At 43.7% G+C, this 27,480-nt stretch overlaps 2 protein-coding genes across 3 annotated transcripts in view; both read right to left on the reverse strand.

Annotated features, from left to right (window-relative positions):
- LOC139232516 (astrotactin-2) overlaps positions 1-27,480 on the reverse strand; it is a 1,052,969-nt gene that overhangs the window by 546,566 nt on the left and 478,923 nt on the right. The gene's annotated exons all lie outside the window — the stretch shown is intronic.
- On the reverse strand, positions 15,594-15,877 carry LOC139232519 (anaphase-promoting complex subunit 11). The gene has a single exon (XM_070862854.1). The coding sequence runs from the start codon at positions 15,875-15,877 to the stop codon at positions 15,623-15,625; it is 255 nt and encodes an 84-aa protein (XP_070718955.1). The 3' UTR covers positions 15,594-15,622.

The raw sequence follows: 27,480 nt of genomic DNA on the forward strand, positions 1-27,480 counted from the left end.
TGAACTATTTCTTTAAGGAGGCTGTATGGCAACGGTCTTGAAGTGAAGCCACCTGACTTTAAGGAACGTTCTACACTTTCTAGACCTGATAAAATTCACTCATTGGGATTGATAATCACTCAGTTGGTTTAAAAACGTATACGTTAAAATAAATATGAAACCTGTAGATCAGAAAAGCCATTCCCAGCAATGAGTTTCAAAGTTTTAGGTCTGCTGCTGTGTTGGATCCTCGACAAAAATCTACCTTCTGGGCTGAAGTCCATTACTCTGCTGGCTTCTGGGCTTTACTGTGATCTCCACCTTTGCTCCTGCTTTTTACTAGGACTGTATTTTCTGCTGGACTGCCTCTATTCCAGTACCCGGAATGTTTTACTCAACGCTGAGATGCCTTTCTTCCTGACAACACTTCTTGCTGGTTTCCATCCTGTTCTGGAGTTTGCTCCTTTTTCTCCTGCATGATTTCTGCTTTGCTGTTTTCCACTTGCTTTCCGTGGCCTCTGACTCTAGTCATCCTTTAGAACTCCTCCATCACCTGTTGTTGGACTGGTTGGACCAGATCCCACTGAATCTTGTGTGCCCCTCAACCTCCGACAGCTGTTCCTCAGACTAGCTCCCTCACGCGGCATTGATCCCATGAATGCATCTCTCATCCTTCCCTGGCTTCCTGAACTTCATTGCGCATGGTCCTTGGATTTTACTCCCACTGCTCCTTCCTACTCTACCTGTTCCATTGCCCGCTTAGACCCAGCAAAACGAAAACCAGGCGGTTTCTCTAACGGGTGGGCGATCAGCTCCACCAGTTCACCACCCAAATGGTAAAGGTGAAAATTAACCGTAAGAAACAGTGAACCTGTGGTCTCCTGAAACCAATGCCATGTGCCGGCTTTCAGTGAACGAAAGTTTTCCAAAAATAATAATACTCCCACTGGCTTCATGGCGTCTTCTGAGACTGAACATATTTGTAATTAAATGAATGTAGTCAGTTTCTGGCAATTAATTCAGCATTGCTAACAGTCATGATTCACTCCCGAGTACAGAGATTTCAGGAATTGTTTTTGTTTAATGCTTATGGTTCAAGTGGGAAATTGAAACATTCAGTAATCCGAGTTTAAATTTCCCGCATGAGTCGTGCGAATCTGCAAATCGCAGATGAATCCCAAGTGTTGGCAACACTGTTAATTTGACTTGTTAAATTATTTGGTTTAGGAGGCTGTCAAAAGTTATTTCAGCATGAACTGACGATATAAATACGAACCAGTTCTAAATTAAAACATATTAATTTGATTTAAATTGCGATTATGTTCCAAACACTGCATTCTATAAAGGGAAAACGTTAAATTGAGAAGTTGCTCTGCAAATAAATAGATGACACTGATGAATATTTATCGACCACTGAAGCAGTTTTGGTGAACATTTGGAACTTTTCTGAATCTTACTGGGCAAATTAGGATCATCTCTATTTTGGTGCAGTGATGATGTTCCACACATAGCTAAATGACCGTTTTGTCACGTCTATTGCTTAGTTGGCTTGTTAGCTGCTCGAGAAGTGTAAAATGAGCATCTGCTGTGATATAACAGTATTCTGTCATTTCCTTTTGTTCCATAACTGTTAAAATCCACAGCAAAAGGGTATTAGTTGTCCTTCTGCTGAAGAGAAAAGTATGTCCCAAAGATCCACACATTTGCTCTTTCAAGCAGGGGTCAATGGATAGCAATCTGGATTGGAAACTTTGGCAGATTTTACCTTTTCTTAACTCATTGTAACTTTGGAGCAAGTTATAGCCCCAACACCAGCCAAGCTGAGACCAACTAACTCAGCCCAGACCAGAGATCAAGCTTACGATCTCCTTTGTCTGTTGGCTCACAAACTGAACCATCAGGAGAGTTTCCCAGTCTTCTTTTAGTGGCCAATTCTCTTAAATACCAGAATTGCAGTCACTCCCCATTTATTTGTGAAAATTGTGGATTTTGCCTCCAGATGGTGATAAATTATGAAAACTATTTGTTATGAATTTGGTGATGAATTTATTTAATGTCAATCACAGAAATTAGGCACTAAACCATCTTCCATCCACCATAATCTTAAGTTCATTCAAAACCCTGCTGCCCATATCCTAACACGCAGCAAGTCCCATTCACCCCTGTGCTCGCTGACCTACATTTTCTCCTGGTTGAGCAAGGCCTCAATTTTAAAATTCTCATCCTTGTTTTCAAATCCCTCCATGGCCTCGCCCCTCCCTATCTCAGGGAGAATTGGCCACTAAAAGAAGACTGGGAAACTCTCCTGATGGTTCAGTTTGTGAGCTAACAGACAAAGGCGATCGTAAGCTTGATCTCTGGTCTGGGCTGAGTTAGTTGGTCTCAGCTTGGCTGGTGTTGGGGCTACAACTTGCTCCAAAGTTACAATGAGTTAAGAAAAGGTAAAATCTGCCAAGGTTACCAATCCAGATTGCTATCCATTGAGCCCTGCTAGAAAGAGCAAATGTGTGGATCTTGGGACAGACTTTTCTCTTCAGCAGAAGGACAACTAATACCCTTTTGCCGTGAGTCGGAGGAGTTCGGGCAGCACGGGGAGCGTCGAGAGGGCTATAATGGCCCAGCGCGTCGATGAGGCGGCAGTCGGAGGAGTTCGGGCAGTCCGGGGAGCGTTGAGAGACCTATAAAGGCCCAGCGCGTCGGTGAGGTGGAAGTCAGAGAAGCTCGGGCAGTCCGGGGAGCGTCGAGAGGCCTATAAAGGCCAGCTGGTGCAGCTGCAGCAGTGAGAGAAGGCAAAAAAGAAGTAGAAAAAAATCGAAAGGTGACGTCACAGCCAAGGGGGTAAGTGCTTGGCTGCTGATTGGTAAGTAGCTTTTCTTTTTTCTTTTTTCTTTTCTTTATCAGTAAGTAACCTTTAGCATTGTTGTTGCCAAATTAAATTTATCTAAAGGTTAAGTCACGGCAGGACTGCTCGGATACGTGTTATGCTCCTCCTGTACCATGTGGGAAGTCAGGGATGCTTCTGGTGTCCCTGACGACTACGTGAGCAGGAAGTGTATCCGCCTCCAGTTCCTGACGGACTGCATTACGGAACTGGAGCTGCGGGTGGATTCCCTCTGGAGCATGCACGATGCTGAAAATGATGTGAATAGCACATTTAGTGAGTTGGTCTTACTGCAGGTAAAGGGTCCACAGCCAGATAGGGAATGCAAGACCAACATGAAGAGCAGGGCAAGGAAGGTAGTGCAGGAATCCCATGCGGTCATCCCCCTGCAAAACAGATATACCGCTTTGAGTACTGTTGAGGGGGTTGATTCATCAGGAGAGAGCAGCAGCAGCCAAGTTCATGGCACCGTGGCTGGCTCTGCTGCACAGGAGGGCAGGAAAAAGAGTGGGAGAGCGATAGTGATAGGGGATTCAATTGTAAGGGGAATAAATAGGCGTTTCTGCGGCCGCAACCTAGACTTCAGGATGGTATGTTGCCTCCCTGGTGCAAGGGTCAAGGATGTCTCAGAGCGGGTGCAGGACATTCTGAAAAGGGAAGGTGAACAGCCAGTTGTTGTGGTGCATATAGGTACCAATGATATAGGTAAAAAACGGGATGAGGTCCTACGGGACGAATTTAGGGAGCTAGGAGTTAAATTAAAAAGTAGGACCTCAAAAGTAGTAATCTCAGGATTGCTACCAGTGCCACATGCTAGTCAGAGTAGGAATCGCAGGATAGCTCAGATGAATATGTGGCTTGAGGAGTGGTGCAGAAGGGAGGGATTCAAATTCCTGGGGCATTGGAACCGGTTCTGGGGGAGGTGGGACCAGTACAAACCAGATGGTCGGCACCTGGGCAGGACCGGAACCAATGTCCTTGGGGGAGTGTTTGCTCGTGCTGTTGGGGAGGAGTTAAACTAATATGGCAGGGGGATGGGAACGTATGCAGGGACACAAGAGGGAAACAAAATGGAGTCAGAAGCAAAAGATAGAAAGGAGAATAGTAAAAGTGGAGGGCAGAGAAACCCAAGTCAAAAAACAAAAAGGGCCACATTACAGCAAAATTATAAAGGGGCAAAGTGCGTTAAAAAAACAAGCCTGAAGGCTCTGTGCCTCAATGCGAGGAGTATTCGGAATAAGGTGGACGAATTAACTGCGCAGATAGCAGTTCATGGGTATGATGTCATTGGCATCACGGACACACGGCTCCAGGGTGACCAAGGCTGGGAACTCAACATCCAAGGGTATTCAGCATTTAGGAAGGATAGACAGAAAGGAAAAGGAGGCAGGGTGGCATTGCTTGTTAAAGAGGAAATTAATGCAATAGTAAGGAGGGACATTAGCCTGGATGATGTGGAATCGGTATGGGTGGAGCTGCGGAATTGCAAAGGGCAGAAAACGCTAGTGGGAGTTGCGTACAGACTACCAAACATTAGTAGTGAGGTTGGGAACAGCATCAAACAAGAAATAAGGGATGTGTGCAATAAAGGTACAGCAGTTATCATGGGCGACTTTAATCTACATATAGATTGGGCTAACCAAACTGGTAGCAATGCGGTGAAGCAGGATTATCTGGAGTATATTACGGATGGTTTTCCAGACCAATATGTCGAGGAAGCAACTAGAGAGCTGGCCATCCTAGACTGGGTGATGTGTAATGAGAAGGGACTAATTAGCAATCTTGTTGTGCGAGGGTCCTTGGGGAAGAGTGACCATAATATGGTAGAATTCTTTTTTCAGATGGAGAGTGACACAATTAATTCAGAAACTAGGGTACTGAACTTAAGGAAAGGTAACTTCGATGGTATGAGGCGTGAATTGGCTAGAAGGATACTTAAAGGGTTGACAGTGGAGAAGCAATGGCAAACATTTAAAGATCACATCCCTGTCTGGAGTAAAAATAAAACTGGGAAGGTGGTTCGACCATGGCTAACAAGGGAAATTAAGGATAGTGTTAAAACCAAGGAAGAGGCATATAAATTGTCTAGAAAAAGCAACAAACCTGAGGACTGGGAGAAATTTTAAAATTCAACAGAGGAGGACTAAGAGTTTAATTAAGAAGGGGAAAATAGAGTACGAGAGGAAACTTGTAGGGAACATAAAAACTGACTGCAAAAGCTTCTATAAAATATGTGCAGAGAAAAAGATGAGTAAAGACAAACGTAGGTCCCTTGCAGTCGGATTCAGGTGAATTTATAATGGGGAACAAAGAAATGGCAGACCAATTGAACCAATACTTCGGTTCTGTCTTCACAAAGGAAGATACAAATAACCTTCCGAATGTACTAGGGGACAGTGGGTCTAGTGAGAACGAGTAACTGAAAGATATCCTTATTAGGCGGGAAATTGTGTTAGGGAAATTGATGGGATTAAAGGCTGATAAATCCCCGGGTCCTGATAGTCTGCATCCCAGAGTACTTAAGGAAGTGGCCCTAGAAATAGTGGATGCATTGGTGATCATTTTCCAACAGTCTATCGACTCTGGATCAGTTCCTATGGACTGGAGGGTAGCTAAAGTAACACCACTTTTCAAAAGGTGAGGGAGAGAGAAAACGGGTCATTATAGACCGGTTAGCCTGACATCAGTAGTGGGGAAAATGTTGGAATCAATCATTAAGGATGAAATAGCAGCGCATTTGGAAAGCAGTGACAGGATCGGACCAAGTCAGCATGGATTTATGAAAGGGAAATCATGCTTGACGAATCTTCTGAAATTTTTTGAGGATGTAACTAGCAGAGTGGACAAGGGAGAACCAGTGGATGTGGTGTATTTGGACTTTCAAAAAGCTTTTGACAAGAGATTGGTGTGCAAAATCAAAGCGCATGGTATTGGGGATAATGTACTGACGTGGATAGAGAACTGGTTGGCAGACAGGAAGCAGAGAGTCGGGATAAACGGGTCCTTTTCAGAATGGCAGGCAGTGACTAGTGGAGTGCCGCAGGGCTCAGTGTAGGGACCCCAGCTCTTTACAATATACATTAACGATTTAGATGAAGGAATTGGGTGTAATATCTCCAAGTTTGCAGATGGCACTAAACTGGGTGGCGGTGTGAGCTGTGAGGAGGACGCTAAGAAGCTGCAGGGTGACTTGGACAGGTTAGGTGAGTGGGCAAAAACACGAAGGTAGAATATTATCTGAATGGCGGCAGATTAGGAAAAGGGGAGGTGCAACAAGACCTGGGTGTCATGGTTCATCTGTCACTGAAAGTGGGCATGCAGGTACAGCAGGCAGTGAAGAAGGCAAATGGTATGTTGGCCTTCAGAGCTAGGGGATTTGAGTATAGGAGCAGGGAGGTCTTATTGCAGTTGTACAGGGCCTTAGTGAGGTCTCACCTGGAATATTGTGTACAGTTTTTGTCTCCTAATCTGAGGAAGGACGTTCTTGCTATTGAGGGAGTGCAGCGAAGGTTCACCAGACTGATTCCAGGGATGGCTAGACTGTCATATGAGGAGAGACTGGATCAACTGGGCCTTTATTCACTGGAGTTTAAAAGGATGAGAGGGGATCTCATAGAAACGTATAAGATTCTGACGGGACTGGACAGGTTAGATGCGGGAAGAATGTTCCCGATGTTGGGGAAGTCCAGAACCAGGGGACATAGTCTTAGGATAAGGGGTAGGCCATTTAGCACTGAGATGAGAAGAAACTTCTTCACTCAGAGAGTTGTTAACCTGTGGAATTCCCTGCCACAGAGAGTTGTTGATGCCAGTTCATTGGATATGTTCAAGAGGGAGTTAGATATGGCCCTTACGGCTAAGGGGATCAAGGGGTATGGAGAGAAAGCAGGAAAGGGTTACTAAGGGAATGATCAGCCATGATCTTATTGAATGGCGGTGCAGGCTCGAAGGGCCGAATGGCCTACTCCTGCACCTATTTTCTATGTTTCTATGTAACCTCCTCCAAGCCCTACAACTCTCTGAGAAATCTGCACTCCTTCAATTCTGGCCTTTCGTACAACTCTGATTTTAATTCCTTCAGCATTGATGGTGTGGCTTTAGATGTCTCGGCCCTAAGCTCTAGAATTCGCTTCCTAAATCTCTCATCCTCCTTTAAGACGCTCCCTGAAACCTATCTTTTTGATCAAATCTGCCCTAATATAGCCTTTTGTGGCTCGGTGTCAAATTTTCTTTGATAACACTCTTGTGAAGCGCCTTGGGACGTTTTACTACATTAATTGCAAAGATTGCAAAGTGCTGCAGTACAGCGGGACCTGGGGCTACTTGTTCATGAAACACAAAAGGTTAGTATGCAGGTACAGCAAGTGATCAGGAAGGCAAATGGCATCTTGGCCTTTATTGCAAAGGGGATGGAGTATAAAAGCAGGGAAGTCTTACTACAGATATATAAGATATTGATGAGGCCACACCTGGAATACCGCGTGCAGTTTTGGTTTCTATATTTACGAAAGGATATACTTGCTTTGGAGGCAGTTCAGAGAAGGTTCACTAGGTTGATTCCAGAGATGAGAGGGTTGACTTATGAGGAAAGGTTGAGTAGATTGGGCCTCTACTCATTGGAATTCAGAAAAAATCAAAGAGCAAGTTATTATTTAAATGGAGAAAGATTGCAAAGTGCCGCAGTACACTGGGACCTGAGGGTACTTGTGCATGAAACACAAAAGGTTAATATGCAGGTACAGCAAGTGATCAGGAAGGCCAATGGTATCTTGGCCTTTTTTGTAAAGGGGATGGAGTATAAAAGCAGGGAAATCTTGCTACAGTTGTACAGGGTATTGGTGAGGCCACACCTGGAATACTGCGTACAGTTTTGGTTTCCATATTTAAGAAAGGATATACTTCCTTTAGAAGCAGTTCAGAGAAGGTTCACTCGGTTGATTCTGGAGATGAGGGGGTTGACTTATGAGGAAAAGTTGAGTAGGTTGGGCATCTACTCATTGGAATTCAAAAGAATGAGAGGTGATCTTATCGAAACGTATAAGATTATGAGGGGGCTTGACAAGGTGGATGCAGAGTGGATGTTTCCACTGATGGGAGAGATTAGAACTTGAGGGCATGATCTTAGAATAAGGGGCCGCCCATTTAAAACAGAGATGAGGAGAAATTTCTTCTCTCAGAGGGTTGTAAATCTGTAGAATTCGCTGCCTGAGAGAGCTGTGGAAACTGGGACATTGAATAAATTTAAGACAGAAATAGACAGTTTCTTAAACGATATGGGATTAAGGGGAGCGGGCGGGGAAGTGGAGCGAAGTCCATGATCAGATCAGCCATGATCTTATTGAATGGCGGAGCAGGCTCGAGGGCTGTATGGCCTACTCCTGTTCCTAATTCTTATGTTCTTATGTAAATCCAAGTTGTTATCATTGCTGTTGTAGAGCCATCAGAGTTTTCACACATTTCTGAAGGTCTCCCTATGTCCCTTTGTCTTGCTTTTCTCTCCCTACCTAAAAAGTTTTCTCAAAACCTATCTCTTCAACCACTGCTTTGATCACCTCCCCATTTTAAAAATGGGATATACCTACACATTGTTCTAAACATGTAACAGAATTTAACCGTCAGGTTTTCTGGCTTCCTCAATGCAGGAGATGTCTGGAAGTTCCAGTCAGTCAATTTTCTAAGTGAGGCTGACTGGAAAGCTAGTCAACAAAACATGAATGACGTGTCTGTGGGTGAGAACATTAATTTTGTTTTTAAATATATTAACTTTAATTAATCCAGTTGATAAATAAAGCTACATTGTCAGTTACTTAAATCGGTGAGAAGGATAAAAGGAATCAAATTTGTGTGGCAAATTTTCACACCTGCCCTGTTATCTTCCTCTCAGTTAATCTATGTAATTAACATGCTACGTATTTAACATACAGTGCTGTACCTCAATGCTAATACTGCCAAAAAATCAGAACCGATTGTTTCTTTTTTTTGAAGGGAGCATTTAAGACGGTCATGGAAAGATATGGCTACTAATTAACACGATTTGACTATCTCCAGGACAGCTCCAATTAGGACTGAGTCAACTGTACTTTCAAATATATAAAGCTAGGTGCAAATCTGCCAGTGCCAGAACTAGTGCCAGTTTAAAGTGTTTGTATCTGTGTTCTTAGGGTAAGGAATGGAATATTTTTTTTCTTCATGGGTCATTTCATGGGAATACAAACCACTCATGATAATGAATGGTGCAAATGAGATTCATGTGCCAAAACTAAATGCCCTTCTATTTTGCCATGGAACAAAACGCTAGTCATGGATAAACAATTTATTTCACATGAGATGACATTTCCATTTTCCATATGCTTCCAAATCATAACCGCCAACCTATTGCCTTGACCAACACTCATTTCACTTCAGGCCTTTAGAATAAATAACTCAAACAGAAAAAAACATGGTCTGGACGGTATTCTGTTTGCATCTCAAACCTCTTGTAATCTTTAAGTTGGCTTTTATTCAATGTTTTTTTCAGCTACATTTGTTTCAAACAACCTAGGCTCATCTCTTCAGCTACAATTACAATTGATTGTTAATTGGGCTGATGCTAACTTTCCAGAACATCATTCCTTACATCATTGCTCTCTCCCCCTTGATGGGATTTTTGTTTCCTTCAGCTGGTAGATTGAATAGATTGGGCCTAATCTCTCTGCAGTTTAGAAGAATGAGAGTTTCGAAGAATGAGAGGTGATCTTATTGAAATATATAAGATTTGAGAGGGATTGACAGGGTAGATGCTGAGAGGTTGTTTCCCTGGCTGGAAAGTCTAGAACTAGGGGGTATCGTCTCAGGATAAGGGCTTGGCCATTTAAGGCTGAGCTGAGAAGGAATTTCTTCACTCAGAGGGTTGTGAATCTTTGGAATTCTCTATCCAAATGCTTGTGGATGCTGAATTGTTGAGTATATTCAAGACTGAGATAGATAGATTTTTAGACTCTAGGGGAATCAAGGGATATGGGGATTGGGCAGGAAAGTGGAGTTGAGGTCGAAGATCAGCCATGATCTTATTGAATGGAGGCGCAGGCTCGAAAGGAGATATGGCCTACTCCTGCTCCTAATTCTTATGTTCTTATGTACAACAGGTCAATGAACTGCTCAATTCAAGACTTCCATGACAGCAGCATGATCTGCTCTGTCAACAAAAATTGCACTTCCAACATAGCTCTGATATTGGAACTTCACCATAAGCAATATCTCTTCTACATTACTTACTCTCTTCCATAACCATTTCAAAAGATGCAACTGCCAAATCAAATAGGGGTGCCTACTGTGATTTGAACCCAGACTGCTTGATTAGATTTTTCATGTAACCCTTGGCAGCCAACTTAAATTGCATACACTTATCCTCTTTTTGGACAGAACTGACAGCTGTGTTCATGAATAAAAGGGTCATTGTGTGAAGGGCTTAAAGACACTGCATAATATTTTCCTTACTCTTGCCTCTAGATTGTCCTGTGGTTGATAAAAGGTGCTGTACAATTAATCTTCACTTTTAATTTTGGGTGGAAAAAGAAACATTTTTAAAGCAGTGCTACATCTCATGAAGGTAGGATTTACGGAACTGATTCTGGGATATGAAGATGATGTCAACATCATCATCATCACATACAACAGGTTATTGGCATCTGCTTGTAAAATTTTAAGGAGGCATCTTCTTCACGAGGAAATGTGTGGTAAATATTTTTCTTTTGGATAGGAATGTCAACCGAAAGACCTTTGCATCACTTTCAATCACAGTGACATTGGTCACAAGACACACAATTTTGTGTTTCAATGTTAATTATGCCATCACATATTGTGTTTGAAAAAAAAATGAAAATATTTGGCCACAAATTTTCATGAAGGCACTGTCCCTTTGACTAAACATGCCAAGTTGAATTTCATACAACTTAAATACCATTTTATTCAGCCCATTCCCTTGAGGTTGAATACAGAACACACTGCAGAAAACGTTGTTTCCATTCTCAGTTTCAAGGTGTTATTTATGTCATGAAAATATGAAGCACAGTTAGTTTAATAAAAAAATAAAAAATGACTTTTTCCTTCTGGCAACTTTTCTACTTCAACCAATTGCCCAAACTTCACATGTGAGCCTAGATAGAGAGTATATTCAACTGTAGCTATTCAATCTTATTCTCCCCTGACATCCACACAAACACACTTTACAGCACCTGATAGAAGTGGGAACTCTTGTTAATGTTTCATCTCTTAAGCACATTGTGATCAATTGTGGCACGAGCTGAAATCGGGCAAATTTGGAACTTTCCTGATTCACATGGTTCAGTATCGTACCTGCTCAACCATTGTGAAAGCTAATTTCAGCCTATTTAAAAGGAGCTATTAACTCTGCAGCAATAACTATTTTTCTTAAACTGTCTCCCTACTTTTGGGTTTTTCTGAAGCTATGTTTTTAAGTACCACTCAATCTCTTCTCGTGTTATTCATGGCTAGTTTTGGATCTGGAACAAGGTTGTGATGTTTATTTACTCAGCTGACCTAAGGCCATTGTTCCAAGCAAGTTAACTGTAGCTACTTGTAAACTGTTGAGTTCAATGATCGAGCAATTGTAACTGCTTCTAAATTTCAGACTGCTGGTCAAAATTGACTTTATTTCTCCTTTTCGTAAAGATTTTTTTGCATCTGTAAAAGGCACTTTGAAGAGTGATATTTGGAATGTGACAGTCGCAATAGTTGTAAGACTTTTATATCTATGACTAGCGGATTTCACAGTGAGTTGGAAAATGCACTGATCTACACTATGGCTGGGAAATTCCTTAGAGTCGTTTCTGCTTTACCAGTGTTTCTGCCGCAAGTGAATCGATGTAGTTCTGAGGAATTCCCAGACTATGCAACAATGTATTATCAAGTAGGAATGGCAGAGGCATAGTTTCAGAATAAGGGGTCACCCATTTAAAATGGATATGAGGAGGAATTTCTTCTCTCAGAGGGTCATGAATTTTTGGAATTCTCTGCCCCAGAGAGCTGTGGAGGCTGGGTCATTGAATATATTTAAGGTTGAGATAGACAGATTTTTGAGCGATAAGGGAGTCAAGGGTTATGGGGAGTGGGCAGGCAAGTGGAGTTGAGGCCCAAGATCAGATCAGCTATGATCTTATTGAATGGCGGAGCAGGCTTGAGGGGTCAAATGGTCTACTCCTGCTCCTATTTCTTATGTTCTTATGTATTATCAAGTAGGAATGGCAGAGGCAAAGAGGGTCTGATCCTGGTGGGGGCAGGAGGCATTTCTTAAAATGGATTTCACTGCAATGTTTGTGAGGGAGCGGAAGCAGGATCTGGTCAGATCTGGTCATGAGGACAATGCGGAATCATGGGATGGAGTATGATCAAGGCAGTAGCAGCGAAAGGAAGGCAGCAGTGTGAAAGGTGCCAGAAGGAAGGGGACGAGCAGCATCAGGAGTTCAGTTTTTGGTATCCTCAAGTTGAACGGTGCGATGTAAAATGGTGCCATAACGCACCTACCTTGGCGACTCCATTGGATGTAAGTAAAATGAATAGCTAAGTTTAATTGTGGCACAAAAGCATATGATGGAAATAGTATGAGAGTAGGATGTAATCAAATGTTACTTGACAGGAGCTGTGCATGTACAAGCATTTTAAGATATTATAGATGGATCATATAAATATATTCCATTTACGAGGATTATCTGTGAAATCCTCTCTGCAGTCACTTAGGGTGACAGAAAATAATTGCACTTTCATCTTTATTAACCACAGGGATTGAACAAATATCCACAGGCAATCTCTGCTTGGCCTCCAGACAAGCTGAGTATTGGGAACGGCTGATCTTGATAAAACACACTACAAAGGGATTCCCCTTCTCTGTGTCATTCCATTGTGTCCATTTTGTCCTTTTCTGACTGAAATTGATGTTTCTGACAAGCCCTTTTGACTAATAAATGTTTGAAACCACACTGGTTAAGAAGGGATGCCACTCTTTGGGTAAATCTTCTGCCTGCTTCACGATGACATGCAAGCCGTGATTCTTACCAATGGATCCACCACAAACTCAATACAAATGCAGACCGGGGGTCAAGCAAGGCTGTGTTATTGCACCAATGCTCTTCTCAATCTTCCTCGCTGCAATGCTTCATCTTACCCTGAACAAGCTCCCCGCTGGAGTGGAGTTAATCTACAGGTCAAGCAAGAAATTGTTCAACCTCCAACGCCTCCAATCCAGATCCAAAGTAGTTCCAATCTCTGTCATTGAATTATAATATGCAGATGACGCATGCATTTGCACACACTCAGAGGCCGAACTCCAAACCATCGATGACACCTTTACTGAAACGTATGAGAGTCTGGGTCTTACATTAAACATCAGTAAGACTTCAGTGTTCCAGTGCAGCCTTCGGTCACCTGAGGAAGAGAGTGTTCGAAGACCAGGATCTCAAACCCGGCACGAAGCTCAAGGTCCTCTACCAACCTACCCCCGCAACATAGTATTGCTCCCCGATTATCAAGAACCACGACATGACCTTGGACAATGTGGATCACTTCCCATACCTGGGGAGCCTACTATCAACAAGGACAGACATTGATGACAAAGTCCAACACCACCGTCAGTGTGCCAGTGCAGCCTTCGGTCACCTGAGGAAAAGAATGTTCGACGACCAGGATCTCAAACCCGGCACCAAGCTCGTGGTTTACAGAGAAGTAGTGATTCCCTTCCTCCTATATGTTCCAGAGACATGGACTATGTACAATAGGCACCTCAAAGTACTGGAGAAGTACTACCAACGCTGCCTCCACAAAATGCTGCAAATTCATTGGCAGGATAGGCGCACCAATGTCAGCGTTCTCTCTCAGGCCAACATCCCCAGCATCGAGACATTGACCACGCTTGATCAGCTCCGCTGGACGGGCCACATTGTCCGCATGCCCGATTACCAAAACAAGCGCTCTACTCCGAGCTAAGTCACGACAGGCGAGCCCCAGGTGGGCAGAGAAAACGCTTCAAGCACACCCTCAAAGCCGCCTTGAAAAAATGCAACATCCCCACCAACTCTTGGGAATCCCTGCCCGAGACTGCTCAAAGTGGAGGAGAAGCATCCGCGAAGGCGCCGAACCCTTCGAATCTCTTCGCCGGGAGCACATGGAAGCCAAGTACAAACAGCGGAAGGAGCGTACGACAAATTAAGTACCCCACCCACCCGTCCCTCCAATCACCGTCTGCCCCACCTGTGTCAGAGACTGTAGGTCCCGCATCAGTCACCTTAGAACTCATTTTAGTGTGGAAGCAAGTCATCCTCAACTCTGGTGGATGGCCGAAGAAGAAGAAGAGGAAATGCCTATTGATCATTCTAGCCAGTAGTTGCCTGTTTTTGAGACAATTCAAAAGCCCCATTCTCTTACATCACTGAGAAATATCCAAACATTACATGCAGCCGAAACAACAGACTTTGGGATTCTATAAAGTGCACTCCATCACAGGAATGCACTATTGCTCTATTTAGTAATCACTCAATTGAACTAGGAACTGATCGAGATATTACTGCTGATAGCACTTAATTAAGCACCTCTGATTTTCTTGGCAAATCAACTGAACATTCTGTGCCACTCAGCATTGCTTTTTCACTTTGCTTCTGGAAAGCAATCCTTAAATAAGTACTTGCAAATTTGAAATGATGTCTCAATGCAGAAGCTAGTTTTTGGGAGACATGTATCTAGTGTGTTACACAGAAGATACACTGTCTGGTTTATCCACTAAAAAGACTGCTAAAATCAACATGTATCATGACTGAGATTGTGCAATATCAGACTATTATCGGATCCTTCCTCTGCTCAACTCCTCTCCTTTCCTGCAGGCATTGATTCTTGCTGGGGTATGATTCCACAATGCTGACAGCTCTTCATGTCCTTAGAGGAGTGGTCATTCTTCACGTGTTAGCTAAGACAATGAGTGATGACATGCTAATCAACCACAGCGGTGTCGGAGCCAAAGCTGATCACATGTTCTATCAAGGGATGAAAACCCTCACTGGCTTTTCTTTTAGTGAGGCCAATCATAACACTCCTACTGCTGCTGAGATCAACTAACAAAGTACAGACCAAGGGAGGAATCAAGCTAATATGTCGAGGTTGTACATTGAGTAGTAACTACATCAACCGAGTGGCTTTAGATCAAAGGGATTTTATGATTAATGCTTATAATTTGAAACAAAAAGAAGTGATTGACAGTGAGTTGTAAGTGTGATATCATTTCAGTCCCAAATCAAAAAAACTATTTACCCAGAAGCAACTGAATAAAAGTACTGACTGGCCTTGAAATTACACATTGGAATAGTGTGTATGAACACTTCATGCATCAAATGCTAGTACCATTGTGTACAATTTAAGGCCATTGTGTATCAGTGCATCAGTCTCTTTAATGGTTTGAGAATAAAAAATAAATAACAATGTTTATGAAAAAGATTTAATTTACCAATTGCCCACGAAGTCAAAGATATCACATTGGCCTTGTTTTATGTTCAGTATCTGGATGCTCACGTGTTATTGCAACTATTTTATGAATATAACGTCACATCACTTTTTATGTAATATTTACAAAAGCATTACATTAGACCAGCCTTAATCTCCTTGATAACATGAGTAAGATTTTGGTTTCTTTGTTGCATTATTGTTGAGAAACCAAAGAAAAAGTCTGTACAAAGACTGATCCTGAGCCTGCAGGACTCCTCACTCAATTTCTCCAGTTGCTCATCACTCCTTGCACTTCCACTGCTGTTGACACATGGGACAATGCTGCTGTACCTGCTGGGAATTCAGCCATTTTGGGATACAGTGCATGTGGAAAAAATGAGAGCATTGACCCCACACCAATGGACAGTCATCTCCTGGCACTTTACAGTCCGGGCAGCAGCCATTAAATGCCATCCGGCAGATGCCACAATTCTCGTCGTTCGCCACCCAAAACCACATAGCAATGGCATTCCAGCGCTTCACCTTCATGCGCATCGCAGCGGGTGGGTGAACGGGGACCACGCGCTTCAAATCGGCCATTGTGTGCCTCTGTGCAATCCTTCCAACAACAGCAACAACAACAACTTTCACTTATATAGTGCCTTTTGTCATGTATTCAACCAGTATTGTAACCCATGTATAATCTGACCTAAGTTGTACACTGTGAGAACAATGACTACTAGGTGGTGAACTTGTGGGAGACACTCCTAACCTGGACCTTCATGTATAAAAGGGGAAGCTCCACCCACTTCCAGCACTTGAATGCTAAGGAATAAAGGACAGGTCACAGACTGACCTTCTCTCAAGCATGGGCCTCGTGTGCATTTATATTGTATAGTAAGGACGTGTCAATGACAACAAGAAACTGGGATTTAAACCACGCGAGCATGGCCACTAGCAGAACAGACGAGAGGTACTGTGTTAAGGAATGGTTGGGACAGAGATTCAACATTGTTAAAGCAGCACACAGTTCTCCAGGCAGACAAGGGCAGTCGGGCATGCCCCAACATGTAGTCGAACCCAGAGGGGGAGTTCGACAAGGACAATGGCAAGCTGAACGGCGATTCACGCCATTGCAAGGGAGAATGCGGCCAGTAATGGGGCCATCAACACCTGTTAATGGCGCACTCAAGGACAGTCACAGGGGCAGTCATGAACAATCGACTGGCAAGGGACCTTTTGCTTTCAACAACAGCTCATGTTGGAGGCATGGAGGCACACACTCAGCCAGAGTTTGCAGAGATGAGCAAAATACCTGCAGAAATTGCAGAAATGAACGCTGGGGAAAATCGCTGGAAGCTGAAGTTCAGCGAGTTCATGTGGAGCGCGTATACATTTCATACTCCAGGACGCCAACGATAATGATGAAAGTGCTCCTCAATGGCATCCCAGTATCAATGGAACTAGACACAGAGGCCAGCCAATCCCTGATGGGTATCAAACAGTTTGAAAAGTTGTGGGCGTCCAAGGCCAGGAGTCCAAAATTATCACCGATTGACGCACAGCTACAGACATACACATAGGAGATCATTCCGGTGCTAGGCAGCGCTACGGTAGTCGTGACCCACAAAGATTCGGAGAACAGGTTGCCACTCTGGGTTGTCCCGGGGGACGGTCCCGCCCTACTGGGGAGGAGTTGGCTTGCTGTCATAAACTGGAAATGGGGCGATGTCAATGCAATTTCCTCTGTGGAGCGAGTATCATGCTCACAGATCCTGGACAAATTTGACTCATTATTTCAACCCGGCATTGGCACTTTCATGGGGGCCAAGGCAGTGATTCACATAAACCCGGATGCCAGGTCAGTACACCACAAGGCCAGAGATGCAGGAAAAAATAGAAGGCAAAATGAACCGCCTGCTGAGGGAAGGCATCATCTCGCCAGTCGAATTGAGTGACTGGGCGAGTCCGATTGTGCCGGTGCTCAAGGCGGATGGGTCGGTCAGGATATGTGGTGATTACAAGGCCACCATCAATCGGGTGTCACTCCAAGACCAGTACCTGCTACCGAGAGCGGAGGACCTCTTTGCGACGTTATCCGGTGGCAAACTTTTTTCAAAATTGGACCTGACCTCAGCTTACATGACCCAGGAGCCGGCGAGTGAGTCAAAGAAGCTGACCACAATCACGACACACAAGGGGTTGTTTGAGTACAACAGATGTCCGTTCGGGATTCGCTCGGCCGCCGTGATCTTCCAACGAAATATGGAAAGCCTCCTCAAGTCGATTCCAGGGACGGTGGTTTTTCAGGACGACATCCTCATCACGGGTTACGATACTGAAGAACACCTCCACAACCTGGAGGAGCTGCTACGCAGACTGGACCGGGTAGGGCTGCGACTGAAAAAGGTGAAGTGCGTCTTCCTAGCTCCAGAGGTAGAATTCCTAGGGATGAGGGTAGCAGCAGACGGGATCAGCCCTACTGCGTCCAAGATGGAAGCGATCCAGAGAGCACCCAGACCCCGTAACACAACGGAGTTGCGTTCGTTCCTGGGGCTCCTGAACTATTTTGGTAACTTACCTCCCAAATTGAGCACATTGCTGGAGCCGCTACACGTGCTCCTACGCAAAGGTCGCGAATGGGTCTGGGACAGCCAGGAAAGGGCTTTTAATAGAGCATGCAATTTGTTATGTTCCAACAATCTGTTAACGCTGTATGACCCATGTAAGAAACTTGTGTTAACGTGCGATGCGTCGTCCAATGGTGTCGGGTTTGTGTTGCAGCATGTCAATGCCAAGGGTCAGTTACAGCCGGTCGCTTATGCCTCCAGAAGTCTGTCCCAGGCAGAAAGGGGCTACGGGATGGTAGAAAAGGAGGTGCTTGCATGTGTATATGCAGTAAAGAAAATGCACCAGCACCTGTTTGGCAGGAAATTTGAGCTGGAGACAGATCACAAAGCCCTAACGTCCCTTTTGGCCGACAACAAAGCCACAAATGCAAACGCATCGGCCCGCATACAGAGGTGGGCACTCACGTTAGCCGCCTATGACTATACAATTCGGCACAGACCGGGCACCAAAAACTGCGCCGATGCACTCAGCAGGCTCCCACTAACCACCACTGAGGGGGCAACCGAGCATGCTGCTGAGATGGTCATGGCTGTTGAAGCTTTCGGAAGCGAAGGCTCACCCGTGACAGCCCGTCAGATTAAAGTCTGGACAAATAGAGACCCGCTATTGTCTCTAGTCAAGAAATGTGTCCTGAGTGGGGACTGGGCAGCCATGTACAGGTCATGCCCTGAAGAATTTAAACCATTTCACAGGTGCAGGGATGAACTCTTGATTCAGGCCGATTGCCTAGAGAATAGTCATGCCCCAGATGGGCAGAGAGGTGTTCATCAGAGAACTCCAAAATGAGCACCGGGGCATTGTCATGATGAAGGCAATTGTCAGGTCACACGTTTGGTGGCCAGGGATAGACGCAGATCTGGAACTTTGTGTTCGCAGGTGCAACACGTGTGCCCAGCTGGGCAATGCGCCCAGGGAAGCCCCCCTTAGCCCCTGGCCATGGCCCGCCAAGCCTTGGTCACGCATTCATGTGGACTACGCCGGTCCTTTCATGGGAAAAATGTTTTTGGTTGTAGTAGACGCTTCCTCCAAATGGATCGAGTGTGACATTTTAAATTCAAGCGCATCCGCTGCCACGGTAGAAAGTCTGCAGGCAATGTTCGCCGCCCACGGTCTACCGGACATCTTGGTCAGCGACAATGGCCCGTGCTTCACAAGCACTGAATTCCAGGACTTCATGGCAGGCAATGGAATTAACCGTGTTAAAACAGCACTGTTCAAGCCAGCCTCAAACGGCCAGGCAGAACGAGCTGTGCAGATAATCAAACAGGGGATGCTCAGAATCCAAGGGGGTTCCCTACAAAGCTGCTTATCACGCTTCCTGTTGGCCTACAGATCCCGACCACACTCGCTCACAGGGGTTCCACCCGCAGAGCTGCTAATGAAAAGGATGCTCAAAACCCGGTTATCCCTTATACACCCCACCATGAAAGAAATTGTCAAGAGCAGGCGCCAGTCACAATACGACTACCATGTCAGGAATGCAAGGGCGCGATGTATTCATGTAAATGACCCTGTTTTTGTCCTCAACTACGCTGCAGGGCCCAAATGGCTCGCAGGCACTGTGATTGCCAAAGAGGGAAATAGGATTCTGGTAGTTGAACTTATCAATGGACAAATCTGCCGCAAACACGTGGATCAAACAAAAAGGTGGTTCAGCAACCCCATAGAAGAAGCAGAGGAAGAACACGATATAGAGTTCACTCCACCACAGGTGACCGAACATTGGAACCAAAGGGAGGAGAGCCCAGTCACTGTGGGCAGTCCGGACAGGCCTGAGGCACCGCAAACAGCAGACACTCAGGCCAGCGCCCAACAACCGGAGCCCCAACTCAGGCGCTCTACAAGAGAGCGTAACTATCAGAGAGACTCAACCTGTGATCTCCATAAGACTTTGGGGGGGGAGGTGATGTCATGTATTCAACCAGCATTGTAACCCATGTATAATCTGACCTAAGTTGTATACTGTGAGAACAATGACCACTTGTGGGAGATACTCCTAAACTGGACCTTCAGGTATAAAAGGGGAAGCTCCACCCACTTCCAGCACTTGAGTGCTGTGGAATAAAGGACAGGTCACAGACTGACCTTCTCTCAAGCATGGGCCTCGTGTGCATTTATACTGTATAATAAGGACGTGTCACCTTTAACATAGTAAAGCACGATGTGTTATAAATATGTTCAGCTTTCTTAATTTCTAGTTGGAGCCAACACAAAATCAATTTTTAAAATTTATTTTCCTCATCTATCTCTCCCTTCCATTTTACGGCAATGTAGATTTTTTAAATTGTGTGATATTTCTTATAATTTGGTGGCGGAGGCAGAAATTTTGGGGGGAATCTGTTTGGTTCTGAGCTACTTCAAAAGGTCTATATTTTAAATACTGTAGTAACTTCACAATAATGTTCAAATTAAAAAGATTATTACATCCATTGAGCTAACAATTCAAACAATGAAAAGACAAAGCAGTCTAATCAAACAAAAACTCAAACTTAAAATCTAAACGCTGGTTATGTGTCACTATCAATAACTTCATTACTATTCACTGCAATATCCCAGTGAACATTTAGAAGCAAAAGCCCAACTAATCGGGTTTCACTAGTTGAACTGCAGAACTGACTCGCTCTGGAAGAATATCCATTCTTTCAGTGTTCTACTCTGTGCTCAAAGGCATGTTCTTTTGAAAGAAAGAGTGACCTGATAAAAAAAAATCATAGAAGTTTCAGGGGTGAGGGTGTTTGAACCCTCACACTCTGCCGACACCACTGTTATAATACATAGAGTCACTCTAGTTCCCAGAAATAAGACTTCATGTCACTTCAGCCGGAGTCACATGATGTCATCTCACTTCAGCCAGAGTCAATGATGTCATCTCACTTCAGACTGACTCACCTGGCACATATCTCACTTATTTTCATCCATGTGACTCAACTGTTACCCATTCTACATCAAAATTTTCCTGCGCGAGACACAAGTCATTTTTGTGTTGTATGTATGAAAAAGAATAACAAACCTGTCACAGAGCACACTTCAATACAGTAATACTCCGTAAGATCCAGGTGATAATTTATTAACAGGTACTGCCTTTTCTCTTGCTGTGTTACATACCTTGGTATTTTGTCAGCCAATGGGTATATATAGGAAAGGCTGAATGAAATTGTATTAAAAATAAGTACTTATTAAATCATATTTTACACCTATTATCAGATGGAAATCATAGCATTTTCCTTTGGATGTGAAAGATATTCAAGTACCGAAAACACGTAAAGCAACATTGATGCTCTGGTCACAGTTTGGCATTTAAAAAAAAATGTTTTTAAGTAGAGCATATATCAGCTGCACCCAAATTCTCCCAGCACTCAATATGACAGATGCTAAACATATAATTGTTGGAACATACTTTTCTAGTACGTGAATCTATCGGGAAAAAACTCCTTAAAAGGATCATGTAGCTCTTTAATTGCTGTTGCTGTTGTTAAGTATTGTAGTGACTTTTAATTCTGAAATTCAATATTCAATTCAGGTCTACAGAGCGGACAAATAACTCCTCCCTCAAAGCAGTGGATGTTTGGTGTTGTTTGGTCCGTACAAATGGTGTAAGTTTACAATAAACTTTTAACTCAGGGGTATTCTTGGCTTCAAGATAGACTGTTTAATATGAAATGTCTTCCTGACTCGGTCAGGTAGAGGGGAAGTCAGGTCATCGTCCGCATAAAACAAAACATAAGAGGGAACTCTTATTTATACAGTACCTTTCAGATGTCATGACACTTTACAACTAATGGATTACTTTTGAAGTGCACTTACTGCTGTTATGTAGGAAAATGTGGCAGACAATTTGTGCACAGCAAAACAGTGATTGAATGACTAACATAATCTGGTTTGGGTGGTGCTATTTGAGGGAGGAATATCGACAATTACAACTATATCTTTCTCCAGCATCTTTCCCTCTGAACACCAATGAAAGCTTTACATTCCAACATTTAAGTGGGGGGAGGAAATTTCAATTAACAAACTGTGAAATGAGGCTTCCCTGATAACCTAGCATCAAAGATATTAGCCGAGGTTTTCATTTTAATGCTGGTGTTAACTTATTTGAAATAAATGGTTGAACATCAGTATTAAAAAATTACCAAGCAGAAAATCTAGGCCACTGTAGCTCTGCCATACAGATCAGGAAGGCCTTATGTTTGATGAGCAGTTGGGTGATCTCAGCCAGGGCAGGGTGACCCCAGTGGCCCTAGGTTAGAGAAACGGAAATCAGCCATTTGGTGACCCGTGCTGCAAGTACATGTATGTTGGATAAGGACAGGATCAGGCTCAGCGATAAAATTATCCATAATCAAGTAGCTTGGCACTCGCTGTCAAGGATATAGAGGAGCAAATTTGCAGGGAAATTACAGAGAGGTGAAAGAACAATTGAGTAGTAATAATGGGGGACTTCGACTCTCCTAATATATACTGGAATAGAAACAGTGTAAAGGACAGAGAAGTGTGTTCAGGAGAACTTCCTTGATCAGTATGTTTCTGGCCCAATGAGGAAGGAAGCATTGCTGGATCTGGATCTGGGGCAAGTGGAGCAAGTGTCAGTCGGGGAACATTTAGGGAACAGTGATCAAAGTATCATAAGGTTTAGATTAGCTATGAAAAAGGACAGGGAACAATCTAGGATAAACTACTTAATTGGAGGAAGGCCAATTTCAGTGGGTTGAAAATAAATCTGGCCCGGGTAAATTGTAATCAAAGATTGGCAGGCAAAATTGTAATCGAACAATGGGCTGCCTTTAAAGAGGAGATGGTTTGGGTACAGCTGAGGTACATTCCCACAAGCGGGAAAGGTAGGGCAATCAAAGTCAGAGCTCCCTGGATGATGAAAGAGATAGAGAGTAAGATGAAGAGCGGAAGTGAAAAAGGAAATAAGAGGGGCAAAGAGAGATTATGAGAATAGAATGGCAGCTAAAATAGAAGGGAATCCAAAAGTCTTGTACAGACATAGAAATAGTACACGGGTAGTAAGAGGAGAGGTGGGGTTGATTAGGGACCAAAATGGACACCTATGCATGGAAGCAGAGGGCATGGCTGAGGTACTAAATGAGTACTTTGCATCTGTCTTTGCCAAGGAAGAAGATGTTGCCAAAGTCATAGTGAAAGAGGAGGTAGTTAAGGTACTGGATGGGATAAAAATTGATAAAGACTGGCTGTATTTAAAGTCGATAAGTCACCACTGAGGGAAGTAAAGGTGGAAATTACAGAGGTACTGGCCATAATCTTCCAATCTTCCTTGGATACGGGGGTGGTACCAGATGACTGGACAATTGCAAATGTTGCACACTTGTTCAAAAAAGGGTGTAAGGATAAACCCAGCAACTATAGGCCGGTCAGTTTAACCTTGATAGTGGGGAAGCTTTTAGAAATGGTAATCTGGGACAAAATTAATGGTCACTTGGACAAGTGTGGATCAATTAAGAAAAGCCAGCATGGATTTGTTAAAGGCAAATCATGTTTAACTAACTTGATCTAGTTTTGTGATGACATAACAGAGGGCAATGCGGTTGATATGGTGTACATGGACTTCCAAACGGCATTTGATAAAGTGCCACATAATAGGCTTGCCAGCAATGTTGAAGCCCATGGAATAAAATGGACAGTGGCAGCAGGGATATGAAATTGATTAAGTGACAGGAAATGGAGAGTAGTGGTGAACAGTTCATTTCTGGACTGAAGGAAGGTATATAGTGGAGTTCCCCAGGGGTCATTCCTAGACCACTTCATTTCTTGATATATATTAATGACTTGGACTAGGGTGTACAGGGCACAATTTCAAAATTTGCAGATGAGACAAAACTTGAAAATATAGTGAACAGTGAGGAGAATAGTGATAGACTTCAAGAGGACATAGGCAGGCTGGTGGAATAGGCGGATACGTGGCAGATGAAATTTAACATAGAAAGTGATACATTTTTGTAGGATGAATGAGGAGTGGCAATATAAACTAAAGTGTACAATTCCAAAGGGGGTGCATGAACAGAGAGACCATGGGGTGTATATGCACAAATTGTTGAAGGTGGCAGGGCAGGTTGAGAAAGCAGTTGAAAAAGAACGCGGAATCCTGGGCTTCATAAATTGAGGCATAGAGTACAAAAGCAAGGAAGTTATGATGAACCTTTATAAAACACTGGTTCAGCCTCCGCTGGTGTCCAATTCTGGGCACCACTCTTTAGGAAGGATGTGAAGGCCTTAGAGAAGGTGCAGAGAAGATTTACAATGATGGTTCCAGGGATGGGGGACTTCAGATATGTGGAAAGACTGGAGACGCTGGAGTTGTTGTCCTTAGAGCCGAGAAGATTGAGAGGAGATTTGATAGAGGTGTTCAAAATCACGAGGAGTCGAGACAGAGTAGGTAGAGAGAAACTGTTCCCATTGGTGGAAGGGTCGAGAATCAGAGGACAGAGATTTAAGGTGATTGGCAGAAGTACCAAAGACGACATGAGGAAAAGCTTTTTTACACAACGAGTGGTTAGGATCTGGAATGCACTGCCTGAAAGGATGGAGGAGGCAGATTCAATTGTGGCTTTCAAAAGGGAATTGCATAAGTACTTGAAAGAAAAAAAATGGCAGGGCTACGGAGAAAAGGCAGGAGAGTGGGACTAGCTGAAGCGCTCTTGCAGAGAGCTGGCACGGACTGGATGGGCCGAATGGCCTCCTTCTGTGCTGTAACCATTCTGTAGACAACCAGAATATTGAAAACATATATATATAGAACCAAGAAAATTTCTGTAGTGTTGTTGCTCTGAAAAATGGGGGTTCGCATCGTGTAGGACATTTGCACAGTAAGACTTAATAACAAACAGATCCATTATAAATTTAGTATAGGTTGAACCTCCCTTACCAGGAACCCCCAGAACCTGGCCTGTTCTGGATAAGGGATTTTTCTGGACAAGGGGTGGTCACGTTAAATTGGATGGTACAGGGACTGAGCCAGGGGATATCGGGGCTGGTTGGCTTGGGGCTGGGAGTGCAGCAGAGAGATCATGGGGGGAGGGGCGGTGGATCGCGGGGTCAGGCCAGCAATTGCAGGAGTCGGCAGCGAGAAAGGACTTCAATTTGTTCATGTCGGAGTTCTGCGCATGCACCACTCGGTGGCTGGGAATGGTTCTGGACGAGCGGTGGTTCTGGATAAGGGAGTTCTAGATAAGGGAGGTTCAACCTGTATAAGTTACAATTAAGGAATGAAATATAGAAATATTTTGTATCATCTAGCAGTTTTCTATTAAGCAGTCTGCAGATCATTCAATCCATTAACTGTCTGTGTAATAGGAATATCTATTTCTCACCCATTTTTTGCCCTATTTTTTCCAACTTGACTAAAATACTTGCTTTCCTTTTGAGTTGCATCCACAACTTTAACCATTCTTTTCTCTTTACAGATGTTGTGCATGTCTGGCATTCACAGTTATTTTTTTCTTTCTCTTCCTTCATCCAATAAGCTATCTGAGTTAGCGCTTCATTTTTTTGAAGCTGGAGTAATGCTGTGATGGAAACAAAGGAAAAATACTCCGACATCAAGGTGAACAGGTGTGATTAATATGGAATAAAATACATTTTCAGAAACGTACAGGCCCGAGCAGCTCAGCATGCAGCTCAGTGACTGATGAGATAGGAATACCATCCGTTTATGGGCAAATAATTCTCCAGGATTTATTCACAGAGCATCGGGCAGAAGTCCAATTATCAAAGCCCAAGTTAAGTTCGTGTGGTTCTGACTTCATCTGAAAAATTTGTGGGTAATTTGGGATCCTTCTAAAATGTAGACGTACGCACAAGGTCATGATATTGTGGAGATATGTCATGCGTTTAATCAAAAGATTAACCAAACAAAGGTTGAGGTAATTTACTCTAATTCCACAGCTTATGAGGATAATTAATGGGAAAAGAGATCAAAGTTTCCATGACTAGTGGTGGTATGCACACTGTTGGAAGATCCAGTGTAAGGAGGCACCATAGCAATGTTTCCAGCAAGACTCTTTTCAAGCTCATGTCTGATAAGATCGCTTCCCCCATAAGAACACCCATTATTTAAAACGCTCAACATATTTGACTCAGAGCTTCCTCCTCCCCTGGCGCAAATGCACACTATTTCTGAGTACTCAAGAACAACCTCCCCTATCAGTTGATTGTGACTGGCTCATAGAATATTTTAAATTTTTACTTTATCTTATAGTGGAATGAAATGTGGTACAGGCACAGTGCAGAGTGGTAGAAGGTAGGTTCACGAGCTTTCTCATTCCAGTCTTGCCGTTGAGGCCCTACCCCCAATTCCCGACAGTGAAGGAAACAAAACAGGCAGGCCAATCGTCCTGAGCCCATCTTGCAAACATCCAGTTGGAAGTTATTAAGCAGCAATGTAGAGCTTATGAGCATATATCCTGTAAACTTGGATTACTATCTATTTAAGCACCAAACAGACCACCAAAGTTTTAGATTTTGAGCGGGAATTCCTTTTTCCCCGTCTATTTCTTTGTCTAATGTTGCATTGGCATTAATTATTAGTTTGCTAATACATTCCATTTATTAACCTAATCAGTAAAGAAAACATGCAGCATAGCTCTAATGTGTTTAAAAATAGGGATGGTGATGCTCACGTTTTAATAAACAACAAGATTTGAATTGAACAGTAGGAAAGAAAACACTTGCATTCATATTGCACCTTTCATATCCTCAGGATGTCTCAAAGCACTTTACAATGGGTATCTTCTGAAGTGCAGTCACTGTTGTTATGTAGGCAAATGCGGCAGCCAGTGTGCGGACAGCAAGATCCCAGAAATGGTGAATGAATGCAGCAACTCACCGAGGCTTCTGCGACAGCACCTCCCAAACCTGCGACCTCTACCACCTAGAAGGGCAAGGGCAGCAGGCACATGGGAACACCACCACCTCCACGTTCCCCTCCAAGTCACACACCATCCTGACTTGGAAATATATTGCCGTTCCTTCGGCATGGCTGGATCAAAACTCCTCCCTAACAGCACAACACCTTTACCACATGGACTGCAGCGGTTCAAGAAGGTGGCTCACTACCACCTTCTCAAAGGCAATTAGGGATGGGCAATAAATGCTGGCCTTGTCAGCGATGCCCCCATCTCATGAATTAATTTTTTTTAAATCTGTTTCTTGTAGTGTTGGTTGTGGAAATAACTTTGGTGGTGACAATTCCCTGCTTTTGCTTCATAATAGTGCCATTGGCCCCAATTTTATCGCTGGGCTCATGCAAGCTTGCATGCCGAGGCCCGGAGAGATTTTAATTCCCTGGCCTCATTTTAATATCAGATGCCGAATGCCCCCTAAATCTGGCAGAAATCACTGTCTCTGATCGGGGTGAGTGGGGAGTAATCCCAGGGCAAGGGAGGCCCAAGATTCCCTTGTGGGATCAGTACTGCCTCACCTGGACCACAAGGAAACTAAAAAATAAAGTTCAAATTTACCTTCCTGTGCCTCTTCTGGGCCGGCAGATTTGGCCTGGCAGGGAAGCC

The sequence above is a fragment of the Pristiophorus japonicus genome, chromosome 20, assembly GCF_044704955.1.
Source record: "Pristiophorus japonicus isolate sPriJap1 chromosome 20, sPriJap1.hap1, whole genome shotgun sequence".
In the NCBI taxonomy this organism is placed as follows: Eukaryota; Metazoa; Chordata; class Chondrichthyes; family Pristiophoridae; genus Pristiophorus; species Pristiophorus japonicus.

Excerpts from the sequence above, each read along its gene's own strand:
- LOC139232519 (XM_070862854.1), bottom strand. The coding sequence starts at position 15,877 with ATGCGCATGAAGGTGAAGCGCTGGAATGCCATTGCTATGTGGTTTTGG.